This window comes from Phaethon aethereus, assembly GCF_964289735.1.
Source record: "Phaethon aethereus genome assembly, chromosome: 2".
Classification (NCBI taxonomy): Eukaryota; Metazoa; Chordata; class Aves; order Phaethontiformes; family Phaethontidae; genus Phaethon; species Phaethon aethereus.
This window is the reverse complement of record NC_138582.1, coordinates 159584910-159603509: the sequence shown is the minus strand read 5'-3', so window position 1 is coordinate 159603509 and position 18600 is coordinate 159584910. Positions and strand designations below refer to the sequence as shown.

General features: G+C 44.8%; 1 protein-coding gene across 1 annotated transcript in view; it reads right to left on the bottom strand.

The window, feature by feature from the left end:
* The window catches only part of ADARB2 (adenosine deaminase RNA specific B2 (inactive)), a 313160-nt gene that overhangs the window by 20020 nt on the left and 274540 nt on the right, over nt 1-18600 (bottom strand). Inside the window, exons 6-7 of the mRNA XM_082014841.1 lie at nt 15697-15848; nt 514-682 (exon numbers count right to left, since the gene is read on the bottom strand). Of these exons, the coding sequence (XP_081870967.1) occupies nt 514-682; nt 15697-15848 (321 nt within the window). The remainder of the gene's footprint in view (nt 1-513; nt 683-15696; nt 15849-18600) is intronic.

Sequence of the window (18600 nt, the reverse complement as noted above, 5' to 3'; positions counted from 1 at the left end):
AATGGCAATTATTCTACATAGGTATGTGTTCTATTTACAGGACAGAGCAGAAAGCCACAGAGGTGGCTGTGACATGAGAGTTCTGCAATGACATTCAAAATAGTAGATATATTCTTAGCAGCTTTTAGGGTACTTTATCCAATAGGGTGCAGGTGAGTTAAGTTTATCTGCATGATGGTTGGTTTTCAAGTTTTGGGGTAAATGATCCAATAAGAGCAGAGTGGATGTATTTTATTTGCACACTGAAATTCTATTGGCAAAAATGCTGCAAAGGGAGTTTATATTTTTGTTACACTGTAAAAAGCAACTAACGACCCATGGAGAATTTGGGAAAATGTCCTATTTACATTCCATCCTATTTATAAGGTCTGCTTTTGCATACAAAGGAGATCTTTGTTTCTGCAGGGTTTGTCAGCACCTGCTAGTTATTCCCCACCAGTAGCCATAGTCCTCTGTGGCATTGAACTTCATTTCCTCACGCAAAGAGTTTTGCGGTGTGCATGCATCAGGTACCTGGCGATTTTGTCTGTACAGGACATGGTGATGAGCTGCTCTCCCAGCAAGACGCCGTCCCACGTCTGGGCTGCGTTACGACACCGGACGGGTATGGTTCCTTCTCCAGACTCAATCTTCGTTCGGAGGTGCCCACGGTATTTTCTCACTATGTGCTTGCTGCTGTTCACTGGGCAAAATAAACACACGAGAGGCAATAATTAAATGTTTTTAGAAAGTAACTGAGGAGCTGTGTTGATGCCATAACTTGCATCTGCAGAGCCACCTGGGCAGGTCCTTTGAATTGGATGCAAAATTAGATGAGATTACAGCCCAAGAAAGCAGCACAATGGAGAAAAGTATGTGCTCCCTAGCATGGCTGCCTTTTCACATCAATCAAAACTTTCACACAGCACACGCTGAGCTCATGTTCCTCATGTTCCCCATGTTCCCATTCCCTTCCACATTTGGAAAGAACAGAGGTGCTCTGTTGTTTTAAAGAAACGGGACAGTTTCATGTTTTTACGCCATGCTTACAGGTTTGAGCTGTGTCAGGGGAATATTTGGAAAACATTGGTTCAATGAGTGTCATCAGAGACTCACCTGTGTGATGCAGTCCAGTCCAACACCCTAGTGTGATATTCAGTAACGTTTTCTGAATAATTTCAGAACTGAGGATCTGGTTTGTTTTCATGAAATTTCACTGAAAATTCTCAAAAGCCAAAGTTTTCTACTCTGGATCAAAAGCAAATCAAAACTTGGTAGTTTTCATTGCTTGCTTAAATTCCTTCTGTAATCTCCCTAAAATGAGAGGTACACTACTGCCTTGTGTCATACTGGTATCTTTTATGCAGTTACCATCTGTCACTTCGGTGATGTTACACATGGGTGCAAGGCAGCTGCCTTCGGGGTGGTGCAGGGCAAGCAGCTAATGCACTTGTCCTGCGCAGCAACGGACTGAGTCCTGCAGATAGGCAGTAAGTGCGGAAGATAATGACATTTCTGAAGTACTTCACCTGCATTTTTATGAAAAGAGAAAAACTGAAGTTCGTTATCAAAATCACTCTTACCCTCTTTATACTGCTACTTTACCCCTGGGTATTTTGTTTGTAAAAAACCTGCAAGGAATGGCAAAGAAATCCTCTGGGTCTGCTTGCTGTCTTACTCGCAGAGGGTTTCACTGGAGGACACCTCCGTGAGGCAGACCTTTCAGTTTCCCTTTCGCCTAAAGGAAAATAATGAAAGATGGTAGATGATGGTCTTTGCTTTCAAGGAAAAGGAGCGCCGCTTCTACAGAAACGAGGCTTTTGCCCATATTTCCAGCTCTCCAGTGTACTTTTCCATGGCCTGCCCCTCAGCTGGACCAGAAGGCTGTTGCTGGTGAAGGTGATGCTCCTCAGCCCTCAGCAGGCTACGGGGCTGCCTGTGTTCCTGGCACCGGGTAACACAGGGGTGTCACAGGTTGTGGGGTTGACCGAGCCTCCGGCCGCGAGCAGCTGGCTCCATGCACGCTCCTCAGCAGCCCGCTCTCCCCTCTGCCGTTTTTTTACCGTCTTTGCTTTGTATGACCATTGTCTGTGCTGCAAGCGCTGGTGGAAGCAATTGATTGACTTTGGCTGCTGCCAAAGGATGGTTTACAGAAAGGGAATGGAAAAATAAATCGCTTCAGCCCGTTGGGATTAACAGAGGTAGCAAACACATGTAGAACAGCAGAGTCAGCTGTGACCTGCCAGCAGGCGGGTGGCTGAGCCCCCACCGATCATTGCCTCTTCGCTTCCTTCCTGCTTTTTTTAAATTCAAGATGGGAATGTGTGTGCCAGCAGCAGGCTGGACCAGGTACCAGTTGGATCGGTTGGCCATGGCCAAAATTGATTCCCACTGAAAATCAGGCTCCGTCGTACCCAAAATATTTGCAAATACTGTAAGGTTTGTTTGTGCTGCTACAGGATCCGAGTTTGGGGGAGAGTTGGGCTGTTGGGGTTGTTGGGCTGCCATTCCCACTAGCAACGTGTCCCAGTGGGGGATACGGCGGGTCCTTGTGCCCAGTTTCTCAGAGCACCTCACAAACTGAGACACTGCAGTAACCACCAGACTTGGAGTATTGTGGTCTCTCAAACTTCAGTTCTGAGGAAAACTAGGAAGGGCCAGAGGACAAATAAAAAATTCAAAAACCAAAAATACCGAAGTCTCAGAAATGTCTCAGATCCCTCTCCCCTCAAATTGCCGGGCTGTGCCAATGCTGTTGGGAACCATTTTCATGGCCATGTGTGCTGATCCTTTCTACATCCCTGTTGTCTGGGATGCCTCTTGCAGCATCGTTCAAAGGATGCTCTTTGGATGGGATTAGCTATCTGGGAACTAGTCCATATTTTGCTTGGGACTCTGTGGGGAAACTAGTTTTTTAAAAACTTCAAGCAGTGGTGAGCAGCGTTTTTTATTATTAAACCACAGAGTCCTGGGGAATGTACCATGAAATTTGGACAACAAAAGAGAAAGTGATCACTTCGGCTTAGCAAACACATCTAGCTGAGCAATAGTGAGAAACGTGTAGCAAAACCGCTTTGCCTTAGTCTGCACACACCGAGAACTGATGGCAAGGCAGAGCTAGATCTCTGCCAGGGCAGCAGTGAAGAGTGACTCAAGGGACTGTCGCTGTTTCGGCTGGTAGAAAGTTTGACTTTAAGCAAATCAGTTCTCTTTTCCTAAGCTTTCCCACAGGTATAATGAAGATAATGATGCTTCCTTCTGCAAATTCCTTTAAAGGTACTGTTGAAAAGCTATTTATGAAAAACAGATGCTATTCTTTCAGTAAAGTTCTACCACAGGAGTCCAGCTGCTGGAAATCCCCCAGGACAAAATGAGTTTTTAGTGTTTCTTTCTCCATCTTATTTTTAGAAGAATACTTTCTCTTGCTACTCCTTTCTCTACCCATTTCCCATCTCTCTCTCCATGCGTCTTGCTGTCTCAGCTCCCGCTCTGACCCTCCCACGTAGGCGCATTGGTCTCCTAGATTCCTCTCTTTTTCAGGCAGTTCACCATGTTGCTATGCCTACATTTTGCATACATGCAAAGGGACATGTAACTGCTAGGGAATTTTGGGGACTGCAGGACAAGATGAGCAGCTCGTCATTTATGTGACTTTGATTTCACTATGCAAATATTACCTGGTGAGGGGCAAAGCATCCCACAATGTGCTGACAGAGATAAGGAGCCCGCTTAGGGCAAGAAAAAGCAGCAGCCCTGCAAATGACTGTTGAGCACTTGGGGAATTTAAAGCATAGGCTAACAGTTTGGGGGGAGGGGGATCCAAAACATTTCTGTGAGTTTGGGGGGACTGCTTATTTGATTTTTTATTTGTCTATTTGACCTTCTCAGTTTCCCTCAGGACCGAAGGAAGAACAAAGGCCAAAGTACTCCATGTCTGGTTGTTATTGTAGCATCTCAGCCTTGGCCTGCAAGTACCAGAAACAGAATAATAAGTTTTTCAAAAGCATTTAGGAAGTATGTGCAAGTGCACAGATCATCTCAGTTTCCAAAATTCTCATATTAACTCAGTCCACGTGTCAAACTTTGCTCTCCGTAATGCCCGCTGTACCCAGGGTGCAGCCAAGCAGACGGCATTAGCTGATAGGATTCAGGCAGCTGTGGCCAGTGTATGCTCACCCTGGGATATACTTCCACAGCACTGATAAGGGGTTTTAGCTGCTCAACTGCTATTAAATTCAACAGATAGGGTGTGACTAAAACCCTGTGCTGTACTGCCTTGTCTCAGGCTGCTCACATTACTGGGATAGCCAGCTCCAAAAGATGAGCTGTAACATTTATATAAAATACTAATAACCCAAAGCTCTGAATACTTTCAGATTGACAAAGATTAAATAAATCCATATGCACAATTGGAATGCACTTAGTTCTTTTTTAGCGCAGGAAGATATAAATATTGAACAAATAAAAAGATGAGGCTCCGTGTGTTTTTGCACTGAAGCTGCAGACAGACTCTAGCACATAAACTGCTTGTCAGCAATAAAAAATGCAGTCCACTTGCTGGCACAGCCTGCTACAGATCATCTTAAAGCAGTCTCAGAAATATATTTATTTATGCAACTTAAAGTCACAAACTAGAGCCTACTACTGTTCTGCTGTTCAGTGTGATCAAAGCATCAGTGACTATAAGCATTTCTGATCTTTGCTGTACTGGTTCTCCAACTGCTTAATCTCAACTAATTGCAGGGGAGAAGGTGTCTGAGGATGCCACTTCAACCAGAACAAAATGTCAATTCAAACCAGAATTGGAAAGGACAAATTTAAAAATCATTTGGAGTGGATTTATGATGTGTGCTACACTCAGATGTGGAAATTACTCCTGAGAGTTCCTAAGGTAAAAAGGCGCTGGATTATTAATTGGGTTATAAATTTACACAGGTGCCTTGTATTTAAAATCAGTGAAACCCACTGATTTTGAGGCTTGCCCCTTATTTTCATATTTGCTCTAGGACCAGTTCTGGCTGAAATGGTAATGAAAAAAACCACTCCATATTTGTTATTTAGTTGAAGAGTGAAGAGGAAATGGACGGTGATTAAACAGAATCACACAAGTAAGGCTCTGTCTGAAATTTTGCATGACTGCCTCAGAGGTTCATTTTCTATTTCCCTGCTTCAGTGGAGGCTGTTCTCTCCTCATGAAGGAAGAAATAAAACAGCCTATCTTGCATTTTTTCAGTGCTGAACCCTCCATTCATCAGCATGGTTTATAAAGCTTCCTTAGAGCGGTTTGAAACAAAGGGGTGGAAAGAGAAGTGTTATCTGGCTGCCTTTGTATCTTGATGGTTATTAGAGATGCACTTTCCTCAAGCGGATGCTGCATAAATGTACAATATTATGATTTTTATATTGTACTTACGTACAGTATTACGTTACTTACAACACGTAACAGTGTTGAAGTGAGCATCATGGCACTCTGACTGCTGTGGATGTGTCTCCTGTGCTGGGCCAGATAAACCTCTGCTGTGTCGAGCTTTAGAGACTGGCAGAGAGCGAGGCTGAAATGCAGTGGGCCCCCTTTTGAAAGCAAGAATCTTTAGGGATATTCCGAAAGAAGACTGGATTTAGGAAAAAAAGAATAGTCCCCTCACAACGTGCAAAGCTGAATTGTGGCATCTGAGGTAAAAACAGTGGTCTTGTCTGAGCATCTACGGAGTTGTCTCTGCGGTGAGTGCAGGGAATCATCCTTCCCGGGAGGGAGTGCAAGTACCTGGCTTGCACCGGTTAAAGTTATGTTGAGATGAATTCCTTAAAGTTGAGATATGACTTTCCAACGTAGGCCAGGAAACCTACTGCATCTGAATGCAGCCCCAGGGGAGATCTGCTCGCTCCCAGAGTCACGTAGCGCCTACCATGTTGTGGCAGAGTTCAGTTCAGATTTGGGGTTTGGACCGCAACATTAAGCCCCATGTACAAATATAAATACTGAATAGATACGTTATCTGAGCAAGTTGCGAAACCTGGGACACCTGCAATTTGTGGAACTGAAATGAACAGTTGAAATTTAACTTCTTTACCTTTTCCCTCCTCCCTGCATTTTTCCTGGCTGAAATCCTGGGTTTGGACAGCTATTAGGTATCCCACGACCTGATAAAAGATGTCACCTTCAGCATGTTATTCTTTCTCCTCATCATTAATCTTCAAATAACCTTTATGAATCTTTCTACTTCTTCCATATTTTTTCATCTGCCAATAGTTTCACAGACAAGGTGTGAAAGCAAAGGCAATTTGCCCATTTGTAGCTCATCAATATGTGGCATTTAATCCATCTCATAAGAAGAATCAGTGATGGGAAAAATTTGAAATTTGAATCCAAAAGAACAGAAAGGAAATGACTGTATTATTTGTCCTTATCTGTTTTAAGTACATATTAATTTAATAATGATTTTTGGTTTGAGCTGTGTAGTTAGAGATAGAAACTGTTCTACTGTTGTTCTAGGGTGTAGGAATGGTACCCCATCATAGCGAAGCTCATGACTGAGCATTTTAATGAAAACTCTTCATTTTTTATCCATCAAAATGCCTCCATATGTCATCACTGAGGGGCAAAGTTTCATCTGTTCAGGTGACATAGCACATTAACAAGGACTTTTTATTATTTTTGTAGAATAATATGAAATGTGTTGAATGCTCATCCTAGGGAGAGGTGCTAGAATGCCTTTATGAAACTAACTGCTGGAACTCTAATACATAAAACCCATTTTGCCATTGGACTAACTTCTAACTAAGCCCTGGTCTCTCAGACAGCTTTAACCCCTTGAGACAGAAAAAATAAAAAATCTGAGAAATAAATCAAAATAAGTTCCCTACAAACTAGTTTTCTGTAATGTCCGTCTTTGAGGAATCCCTGGGATCCAAATGTAACTAGTTAAAATTCTCTTTAAAACAATTTGTTGGCAACAAAATCATGCAGTTATTCCTCAGAGATATAAATAACTGTTCCAGGCAACGAGGAATGTGCAGTACTGGGTGAGACGTGGGGGAGATCCTTCATGCCACCTACGAACCCAGGCTGCTCCGGAGTAGAAATTCTTTAGTATGTCGAAGCCAAAAGCACAAGATTTATCAGAGGAATTAAGATTCTGCGCATGTGGCAATCAAGAAAAGTACAACTCAAACACTTCAAGATTATTATTTTTAATTACTAACTGCTCCTCTCATCTAAAATCAGATGTGCAACGCTGTTGCTTTGGAAGTGCAGCTGCCCCCCGCAGAGCAAAGCCTAGAGACCTGGCGAAGGGCTGCGCTGGTGCCGTGAGCTCCACAATGGAGAAAGCTTCCGTCCCTGAAGCCTTCATGAGCCTCGTCGCCAGCTACAGAGGCACATTAGCTGGTCTCCAGCAGTGACCAGCTCACCTTTGACAGTGTAGGGAGCTGCTGCTGGTGCCCAGATCAGTGGCCAAGCAAAGCCAGGACAGTTGCTGGAAGCCACGTGCAGAGGACAAGATGCCCCATCAGTCAGAGGCCAGTGGGGACCAGTTGTTCACCTATATCCTAAGCTATGCATCATTGTATCTTCTTCCTATTTTTTCTTTATTCTTTAACGAAAAATGTTTTCTCTTAAAGGTAGGCTTTATCTTTTAAATATACTTTGTGGGAAAAATTGTCAACACCATTGGAATTGCCCATTTGGTGAAAATTCTCTCCCCTGCCATGTTTTAATCAAAAAGTTTACACAAACATAAAGGGCATGTGTTATTCATCATAAACCTCTTTCTTTTATCAACAAAACATGCTGTTATTCATGTGGTTTTGGGATTTTTGTTGTCATTTGGAAATTGAAATCTTCAAGAGTGATTCAAGAAAAACGTTGTGAAAGAAGTCAGAAAAATATAAAAACAGAAAATGAACGCCGTGAGACAGAAACAACAGCAACCTGTCAATAATATTGACAGATATTCAGCCGCCAGTGGGTGGTATGAGCCTAAAGGGGCTGTGGTTACTGCTGTACAGCCAGACGTACTCTACTTCAACTTCAGCTTCTCAAGCTGTAGGTGGAAATTACTGAGTAAAGTCCGACGGTCTCTGGCTGGAGAAATTCAGTCTAGGTCATCAGAAAATGGTCCCCATTGGCCTTAAAAATCTATGGATCGTAATTACTAAATTATTCTGAATAAAGCTATAACAGTGCTTAGAATATATAATGTTTTCCAATTTAATATCCTATTCTTAGCATTAATTGCCCTTCCTCAAAGTTGTGACAGCTGGATAGCTTTTATTACCAATTTGCAGGTATGGAAATAGAAAAGACTAGAGTAAGGTGAGTTGCTCAAGGCTAGCTAGAGAAGTACCAGCGGAGTCATGGTTAGGATTAAATTGCTTGTCACTCTTATGCAGCTGTCTTCAGATTTCTCTCTTCATAAGACTTGAAGAAACTCCTCAGGAGTTTCTTAAAGTCCCACAGAGATCTTAACTGAACCTGGAGTTGCCTGACAAGCTTTATAAAACTCAGGTCATGAGCTTTACCTGTGACTCCCACTCAGTGGAAAGGTAAATCAGACCAAATTAGATCCAAGTGGCTGGAGTTTTTGCCCACAGGGATTTTTCCCACCTATGTTTTGATCTGTTCCACCCAAAATATGTGCTGTAATTAGGTGCATATCTCTAGCAGGGTATGGGATGTTGGGGTGGAACTGGGGCAGCTGTGTGCAGGAGCATGCAGTCTCTTTGTCCCTGCTTCAGGGGACCTTGGAGAACCTCAGACATTATTATTCCTTGGGCTGGATAAATTCGGGGACAAACAGCTTTTCTTGGTGAAATTTTCTACTACTATTCTGAAAGCTTCTCAGCCATGCCCTTTGCTGATTAATGTAGCCTTTTTATCACATCTGAACATTGCATCCAAATGCAGCGTTTTACAAAGCAGCAAAACCCATAACAAAGCAGAATCAATAAATACAGTGCAATTCCCTTTGGCAATTCAAGCATTCTGTTAAAATTAGGATCTGATTATAGCTGTGGAAACCTGTTTTCCTGAATCCTAACAAACACAGTTTGCTTTACATGCAAGCTTTTCAAAGCTGTTGGCAATGCTGGCTTCGAGCAATCCATAGTTTCCAGCATATTCTTTCTCTTTTCCCAGATAGACACACACTGCGCTGACACATCCTTCTAAAAAAATCTTATTTTATGCTTTAAAACTCCCCCTGAAACAACAAAACCCAAATAAGCAAATGCAGCCAAGAATATCACAAGGAGAGTGTATTGGGACATTTTCAGTCCATTGTCAAAGCCAAAGAGTTTTCTCATGATGTATCAGTTCCAACAAAGTTTTATAACAGAGACTGAAGAAAGGCAGCTGTCTAGCTCAGCTGATAATAAAATCACTGGAGCCCTGGTCCAGAACCTGGGAGATACAAGTTCAAGTTCTTCTTTAAGTCTAAGTGACCTTGAGTGAAAAACCTCATCCCGAATTAGGCATGGAAGGAAATGAAGGAGGGTTTTCTCTACCCCTTGTTAGTGTGCTGCTGACCAGGAGAGATGAAAAATGCAGGATGAGATCCCAGTTTCACATAATTATTTTATTTCAAAAATTTGCCTGATAGGTTTTGATTTCTTTCCAGCCAGTCAGTACTTTGAGACCTGAAAGTTGCCCGTGAAGTGAAGTGGTTATTCACTAGTCAGCTTCAGCAAAGCTCCACTAAAAATCTAACTATGCAGCTTGGCAGAGATTAATAACAAAATATGAAGCAATAGCAAACTTTCACAGGTTGATTAATTGGCACTGAAAGCTTTAGCACTTCCAATGTAGCAGAACAAGAGTCTCTTTCAGAGGTGCATTCTGGGGTCAAGCATAATAATACCAACAATAAAACCACGAGTGCTTTCACAATCTCACCACACTCTCCCTAAGCCTAGACATCACTAGTTTCTCTGTCAGGTTTAGGGGCTAGAGCTGACCCTAGGGTCTGGCAAAAGGTTTAGCATGGCAGGCTGTGTAGGGCATCAGACATCTCCTTTGGATTGCCAAAAGTGATGGGAAGGGGCCATCGCTTCAACGGGACTTGATCTCAAGGGAGACTGACGACAGGTGCTGCCCTGATACCCCAAACCCAAACCTTTTGGATCCATCCCAGTCCAGTCTTAATGAAGTGAAAGGACGATTTCCCCTCACCTTCTTTAATATCCAGTTCCCTAGCCCCTGAAGTAATCCAACAGCCTCATGCTGTGTCTGCAATTTCTGCAGCATCCTTTACATGACAAAGCAATCGGGGTTGACCACAATAATTCATCCAGTGCTAGGATTATTTCTCCCGAGGCAGCGTTCAGCATTACATTATGTGCATTTTTTTTCTTTCGTGTTACTTCTGGGCATGGTTCTCTGTGATAATTTTGTTCTGAAGTCCCCCAAGGTATTGTTCTGCTCAGTCACATGAAAAACAGTAATATAATGCACCTTCATCCCAGTTCCACAGATGGGCCATTCATCAGCATAAAATCAGCTTTACAACCTAGGAGTTCCTCCATGCACTGATTAGCTACGAATTTCCAATATGGTTTCCCAAGCCACAACAGGCCAACAGTCACAACGGAACGATATGATACCTGGCAGCACTTATACAACAAAACCAAATAATTATGGCCAAGCCCAAGGGATGACCTATGGTTACCCTCAATTTTTGTAACAGAGACAATATATCGATCTGTTAGGACCTGCATATTCTTGCAGTTATGGACATCTGATTTCTTTTCAGATCACTGTTATTTAGATGGTTCTTCTTGAAATGCTCCCCCCCCGCTTTTTAATCTACTCACAAGAACAGAATTTGTCCGTTTAAGCAAAACGTGGGATTGACAGAAGGAAGGCAGAGATTTCCTCCCCTTGCACGTTCAATACAGTTCACCAAACCCAATGCTTTTGGGAGGCATTGTAGCCCAGCTTGTGCCGTAAACATCCTCACTGCACTTCCACCCTGATACCTGCCTGCAGGACCCCAAATGCAGTGGCTCTGGGGTTGAGAGTCTCCTGACAGTTGCAGGAGACCATTTGTGTCCATCTCTTGGAGATAGACAGGCTCCTTGGATGGCTTCTGTTTGAATCTGGCCCTCTCCAGCCACTCTGCTCAGGATGTGACTTTCAGGGACTCTGATCTGGGAAACATATACTGGTGCAATCTGGGTCAGCCCCATCTGAGCACAGAGTGCTGTGTCTCCAGGGTATGCAGGGCAACCTTCAAGGCAGCCCCTGCTTTGGTGGTTAACAGAGAACATTTTATCTGAGAATGGGACGTAAAATCCATCAGCCAGAGTCACAAGCAAGGAAAGCACAGGTTTGCACAGTGGAAGCATGCTTGAAGTAGAGAGCACAAACTTGTCTTTCCGGGTAATCTTCAGTTCACCAACTTCTCTGAAAACTGCAGTGCACATCTTCTCCCCATCGCATCACCTACCAAGCCAATGATCAAGCTCATGTGGTTGCAAGTGGATCCTGTTTAGATGAGAGCTCTGTCAAATATGTGTGCATGAGAGCTTCAGCACAGCTGTAGGTTAATAGACAAGCAGGAGGAAGACCCCATGTGGAGCAGATGCAATGGTGTGTTTCAGACCTAAAGGGAGTGTGGGATGAAATAGGAGTTGGGCTATCAAGGAGTCAATGGTACAAGGCAATACAGCATGTTAGCAAGAGATGGAAAAGCAGCCCAGGGGAGAAGAATGGAGACAAGCCCTGGGGCAGATTCAGTTTGTCTCTTTGGCAATCCATCTAATAAAAAAGAGAGAGCACATCTCTAGAAGAAAGATGGACAATGAGGTAAAATCCCACCAGGGAAGGAGGAGTGGGAAAGTGGAGGATTTATTAGCTCCACTTTTTAAGCAATTAATTTTGCTTTTCAAGAGGTTCTTAAAAAAAAACCCCAATGAGTCAAGAAGCCCTAAATTAGCTAGGAAGGCACTTTAACAAATCAAGGGCTTGATTATTCTGTGGTTTGCCCTAGATTCAGAAGAAGGTGTAAAATATGCAACAAATACTACAGGGCTAGCTGCCCCCATGGCTCCACCTCATGAGCTGGAGTGTGTGTGCTGTAATGGGAAAACATCAGCCCCCTTAAAGCCTTCAGGGAACCCACATTATCTTGGTGCTATGACAGTACCCTCAGGAGAAGTCAGAAATCCAGGCATACCCTGCTTGGATGTAGACAAAGGGAGAAGGTACCAGAAAAGCAGATGTCCCAGGCTCCCTGACCTACAGCACTGAACTGAAGTAGGGGCAGAAGCTGAGTGTGTCAAGGAGCAATTAGAGAGTGGTGAGGACACTGGGAACATGCTGCCTCTTCATCATATAGCTATGCTACAACCTTGTGGGTGACCCTGGCAAACGACAAAGAGAAAAGTCTTGTGAAGGAGACTGGCTGGAGAGAATGAGCCAGGACAAATCCATAAAAATTCTCACAACTGTCTGAAACCCCTCTGGCATTTCCCAGCCTCCTATTCCTGCACCACCACTGACCTTGGCTGGTCTCCTCTCCTGCTGTCACCGGCTCCTGCACCTCTCCCCCCAGCCTCCTCCCCTGCTCTCTAGGGTTCTACCTGCCTCTCCCAGAGCTTCAACTTCACTTGAATCCCCCCATAATCTCTTCCAGCCTGCTGACCTATAGGCACAAAATAAATTAGAAAACCCCTCCATGCTCAGAGCAGCCCTGGTCCAGCAGAATTTTGCCTCTAAGGGCTGCATAAGGATGTATCAACAAACAAGTCAGCTCACCTCTGATCCAAGAAGAGCATCATTCCAAATCAGAGTGAGATTTTATCTCTTTGTCCCTAATTTCCTACTTTCCAGCATGAACCTGGCATGGCCGTGTGCTCCCTGGACCTCTCCTCTGCATTGCAGCGGTTCACATGAACCATGGTGAGGTCGGACTTTTACACATGCCGCTAACTTGGTACCCTGCACTATCTAGTAAGAAGTAAACTGGGTTTCGAGTGCATGCTAGTTTATCTCCTTCCTCACGAGAACAAAGCTCATAAGAAGGAAATGTGAGACCTCCTGGAGGGTGCTCGGAAGACACGGTGGATAACAGGAAATTTTTGGAAGGAGATTTGAGAAGTGGATTTTACTCACTCCGTATATTGATAAAGGCTTATCATATTCCTTCGCAAAACCAGAAACCACATGGCGAGACACCGTTTTTAAATGTTAATGCATCTTTAGAGAATAATCAGTACCGTTTGATGGCTTGTGCTAGCTCTAGGAGAGGCTTCTTTGTTGTTTAAGAAATGAAACAGCATTCATCTGGAGTTTCTTGTCATTACTGGATGAAAGAAAGGTTATTTCTTTAGTAAAAAAAAAGAAAAAGGAAAGAGAAGATCTGAATGATAAACATTATAAAATACTTACCTTCCCAGATGTCTCCGGGATAAAGTGAGCTGAAAGGAAATGCGTATCTCACTGAAGGACAGCTTTTGGCAACGTGGCTTTTTATACAGCGCTAAATTATTTTAAGAGCACAGGACAAAGGTAGGGGGATCTGCTTAAAAGAGTGCAATACAAACCCGATGTAGTGCCCCTTCAAGCCCCGCTGCAGAATCACTGTGTAAACTTGGGTAAGCCACACAGCCCTTTTGGCCTCAGCTTCCGCACTGGGACAAAAACTGGGGGAATAACCAACACGAAAAGTGTTTTTTGTGACCACTTACAAGTTTACCGTATGAGTGTCAGGTGTTGCGTGGTTATGTATCTTTAAACACAGCTTCCTGTAGGCACCGCTGTCTGAAGAAGCGTTCCCTCGTTAGCCGTCGGATGCCGGTGGTCGCTGAGGCGGTGCAGGAGCCCAGCGCGGTTCACCTCCAGGGCTGGGCCCAGTGCCTGAGGCACCCCCGCCTCACGCCTGCGAGAGCAGAACCCAGCCCGGGCGGCCTCCAGGTGCTCTCGAGAACGGACCGCGTTTTAAAAATAGTTGCAAGTTTTGGTGCTTCCACTTCTGATGTCAAGTAAGGGGTGCCGCAGGAAGCCTGCCTTCAGGAGTGCGTGAGGGCCTTTCACCAGATATAAAGCCTTTTCAGCTGTCTCTTGATACACACGTAAAGTGGGAGGCCAAAAATCACTATGTTTTTGATATTCATGGACACTTCCTTTTTTATTTTTAGTTTTGTTTTCAAGATGCTATGTCTCCTCATTTTGTTACCTCATCAGGAATTTGTCAATCTGCTGTTTGCCTTTTAAACATATGCTTGCTTTTCTTCATTTTATAAACCCTGCTGACAGACTATAGAAATTATGTCAGGTATTTCCTTCCAGAATAGGTGCATTCTGCTTTCTCGCTCCAGCACGCTGCTGTTTCACACACCACAAAAAGATTCCAGTCTGAGGAGAATAATACCTAACCGATAATAAATAACTTGTACAAATAAGAACCAGGAGTGAAACTACTGTCTGATGGATTTGCCTGTGAGGAAGCTAGGTCATTTTGTGACCTTGGATGATTAATTTTACATTCCTGTGTCTATGTTTCCTCCTCCATCCATTCTTCTGGCCTGCTGCTTCACATTCAAGGTAGTCGGGGCAAGGACCATTTCTCATCATATATACATTTAGCAGCCAGCGCTATGGGTATTACAACACTGTAAAATGCATGTACGAGAAGCAATACCCAGGGGCAGAGGTAAGAGCGTGCCCTGAGCATCGTGCCTTGGGGCACGAAGTAACAGACACGTGCGATAACAAGCCGCAGAGCTCTCCAGTCCCTTGTCCCTCGTCGGGGTCATTCCCTGTGGCTAGGCAGGGGCAAAGCTGCTGCGTGCGCTGGGTTCACAACAAGGCGGTGGTGGGACAATGAGAGGGACATGTGTGTTTGGGGGCAGTGATGAGATGAAAGTACTGGGTCATGTGGTGGAGATGGGATGTCTCTTCACAGACGACAAGCTCTGCAGCTCTCTGGGTGGCATACCCACTGGCTCAAGACCTGATTTGTTTACCTCACTTGCAGGATGACGTCTAGAGGAGAAATCCCTGGAAAACCATGTTTCTGCTTAAATGCCATATGTATGGGCCCAGGAACTCCAAGGCTGGCCTGGTGGGGTCTATCTAGTCCATCTACTATGCAGGGACCTATGTGGCTGATCTGACATAGGCAGGATGGGCTGGGAAGGGTCCTTTCCTGAAGGGTCCTGACATTATTCACTGCACAGGTAGGTCGTACTTGGAGAGAACCTGAACTTTGACCAACACTATAGATGTCCTGTATCATATCATTGCTCTGCTCAGACTCCAGCTGCTGCAGCCTGCACAGCTCAGGTTTGGTGTAAGAAAAGCCCGTGCATCCCCAGCTGGAGACCTGACCCTCTGGTCCAGCCCATGGGCATGGCTCCAGGTATCTCTTAGATTATGAGGACCCTTCCCAAGGCATTTATTTATGGATCAGGTTACATTTCCTAGCAGGAAATGCAGGCTGTTGGGGACGTATTCCCTAGCAGAGCCACTAAAACTCAGGCACAGAGAGCAGCCTCCTGCTACCTTGCCCAGCTCTGATTTTCCCTCCACACCTTCCCCCAGCACATGGGACCAAGCACCAGTCGCACACACACACCCCACACACAGCCTGCAGTGTTTCTGCTCTTGAGGGAAACATATTTTCTGCAAGCAAACCAAGAAAGAAAGAAGGTTTGATCTTTAAAAAAAAAGAAAAGAAAAGGAAAAGGGAAAAAGGAGAGGGAAGATTTTTTTCTTACAGTCGGTTGTGATTTCGTAGGGGGAGTTGAGGCGTGCGTCTCCGCAGGGTGAAGTGCTCACGTACAGATGGAACAGGATGTTCTCCCGCAGCCTGTAGCCTCCCTCTTTTAATCGCACGAAGATTGATCGCTCCCAGTCTTCTCGCCGTTTGCTATGATCACAAAAGAGGTTCCAGGTCATTTGTTACTTGCCAAATCAGAAACATTTCTGCACTCTCTCTCTCTCTCTCTGTTTTTCTCCCTCTGTTTGTTTGTTTTTATTAGCATTTGGCATCACGTATTTTGCCTAGTGAACAACAAGAGAAAAACAATAAGCTTCTGCAAGTGAAGAAATGTCTGAAGAGGGTCAAAACTGTTAAAGTGCTTTTGGCTTGCTTACCTAGAATATATTCTAATGGTAAAACATGTGGATTTTTGAAGGGCAGCTCTCCTTCCTCACATTCACAGATGCATAAACACATTGATTTTAAAGAGGTTCTGTTGCATGAAGGAAGGAAAAGTTCTCTTAGGCTCTTATGTGAACAAATGAGCTCTGCTCATCACAGGGCCTAGGCACGTGTTTAAATCCCATTAACATCACTGCGACCGAGGTGTGTGTTTATATGCTCCACTGAAAAGGGCCTCTACGGAAGCACCCGGGTTGTACGACCCCTGCCAGCCCTCCCTGCTCCCCAGGAGCTGCTTTTCTTCCCCATTCAACCATAGCCTCCAAGAATGCTCCGTCTCAGCCAGCAGCGTCCCGTTGGCCACTTGGCGTTTTTGGAAATCGGAAGCCGTCCGGACAAGTGAGGACAAAACTTGTGCTGGCTTCTCTCAGCTGAGTTGAAAAAGATACTTATTAAGATGAAACTTTTATCTTCCCAGTGGCTCAGCAGCTGGATGGGGACACCGCACATATTCCATCAGCAACAGCTGCCCGGGGGGCCAAACCCTCCCCGTCCGGTGGTTTGCAGCCACGGCCGGCGTTAAGGCTGTGCTGCCGTGCGCCTCCTCAGTGGATTTGCGTTTGGGAAGATGTGGGTGATTTCTCTGACAGACAGCTGTCTCCAATGCGCACAGCTGTGTGGTGGTCGCGATTATAATTTGGCGGGTGAAAATGTGATTAGTGAAATGATGATGAAAGACTCTTTTTCCTCGGATACCCCGGTCATTCCCTCAGAAACTCAAGGGTCTTTTTGTAGGAATATCTCTGAACAGAACGGCACTTGCAGGTAATGATTTTCCTTAATATGCTCTTAATATGCTGGAATCCTACCCATTTAACTCGCTCTAGGACAGCCCATTAACCAAGGCGATTTCTGCTGGTTTCTCTGCCTCCTGTTAGTGTAAACAGGGGTGCTTTCTGCTCAGCCTCAGAGCAAGTCCTTGGCTTTAATCCAAGCTGCCTCTGCCTGTTTTCTCCCCGTGAAACCTCTGCGCTATTGAAGCTGTTTGGCTGTCACTCTTCCATGGTTTGGGTGTTTTGTCATTTTTCGATGCTGGGATGCGTTTGCTGTCAGGAGGAATTTACAGGCACATTAGCTCGCCTGCCAGGTACAGGGAGCCACAGCAGCTCATGCTGCCACGTGCAGCTTCTTCATTTTTTGCTGGCTGTGGTGGAATTTCCCAACTGCACTAATTATATTATTGCCCTGATACAAGCCTCTGAAATAATAAAATACCTGTAAGTCCTGCTGCTTGGACTTCAGAGCAATTGCAGTTAGTTTTAAATAATTCACTGCAAAATCAGCTGGGAGAGTACAAGGCTGTGCAATCCTAATGCCTGCTATTATTATGTTAAACCTTACCAGAGCGGGGGGCAGCTTGCAGCATATAGAAACTGCTGCTGTGTAGGGTTGGAGCTGTTATTCTTTGGGCTGGATTTCAGCAGTGCACAGTAATCAGCACCCATCCTGTTTTTACTGGTTATTGTTTTTCACTGATTAACCTTGCTCTCTTCCCTCTCCCTGAGTACCAGGAAGGGTCTGTGGCCAGTGTGGCTGATGGGGTGGGTGACAGACAGCTGCACTAAGAATAGCGCAGGGCTGGAGGGCAAGGCAGCTTGGCTCTTCCTCCAGGAGGAGGCTGAGATCCTCCACATCACATGTGGTCCTGACCTGCCTTTGGGGTGGTTTTCTGGGGGTTGAACTCAAACATGAAATTCATCCCTGCGCAGTGGGTGAATAGGTTCTATAAGGAAACTCTGAGAATATTGTTACAAAGGAGTTTGGGATGCAGTACCACCTGCTGTGGCTTAGCAGAGGGTCTTGTGCATGGGATGCTTGGTGGATTTCAAAGCCCCGGGGGGGACTCAGGGACCTTGTAAAACCCAGGGCCAAGTGGAGCATGAGATGCACTTCTGCAAAGTGCCAGCACTAGTACACTTCTGTCTGTTTTCTGGGATAGTTGTTTTGAGCTGTGAGGGGGAGAATGAGTTTGCAGTTAGCAGTACCTTGCAATGCCACTTTGCACAGCCACACACACCTGCGCAAAGCAATGAAAAAAGAAGCCCATGGTGAGCCCACAGATGCCATTTCATAGAATCAGAATCACAGAATCATTAAGGTTGGAAAAGATCTTTAAGATCATCAAGTTCAACCATCAACCCAATACCACCATGTCCGCTAAACCATGTCCCCAAGTGCCATGTCTACACTTTTTTGAATACTTCCAGTGATGGTGATTCCACCACCTCCCTGGGCAGCCTGTTCCAATGTTTGGCCACTCTCTCAGGAAGAAATTTTTCCTAATATCTAGTCTAAACCTCCCCTGGTGTAACTTGAGGCCATTTCCTCTCGTCCTATTGCTAATTACTTGGGAGAAGAGACCAACACCCACGTCACCACAACCCCCTTTCAGGTAGTTGTAGAGAGCGATAAGGTCTCCCCTCAGCCTCCTCTTCTCCAGACTGAACAACCCCAGTTC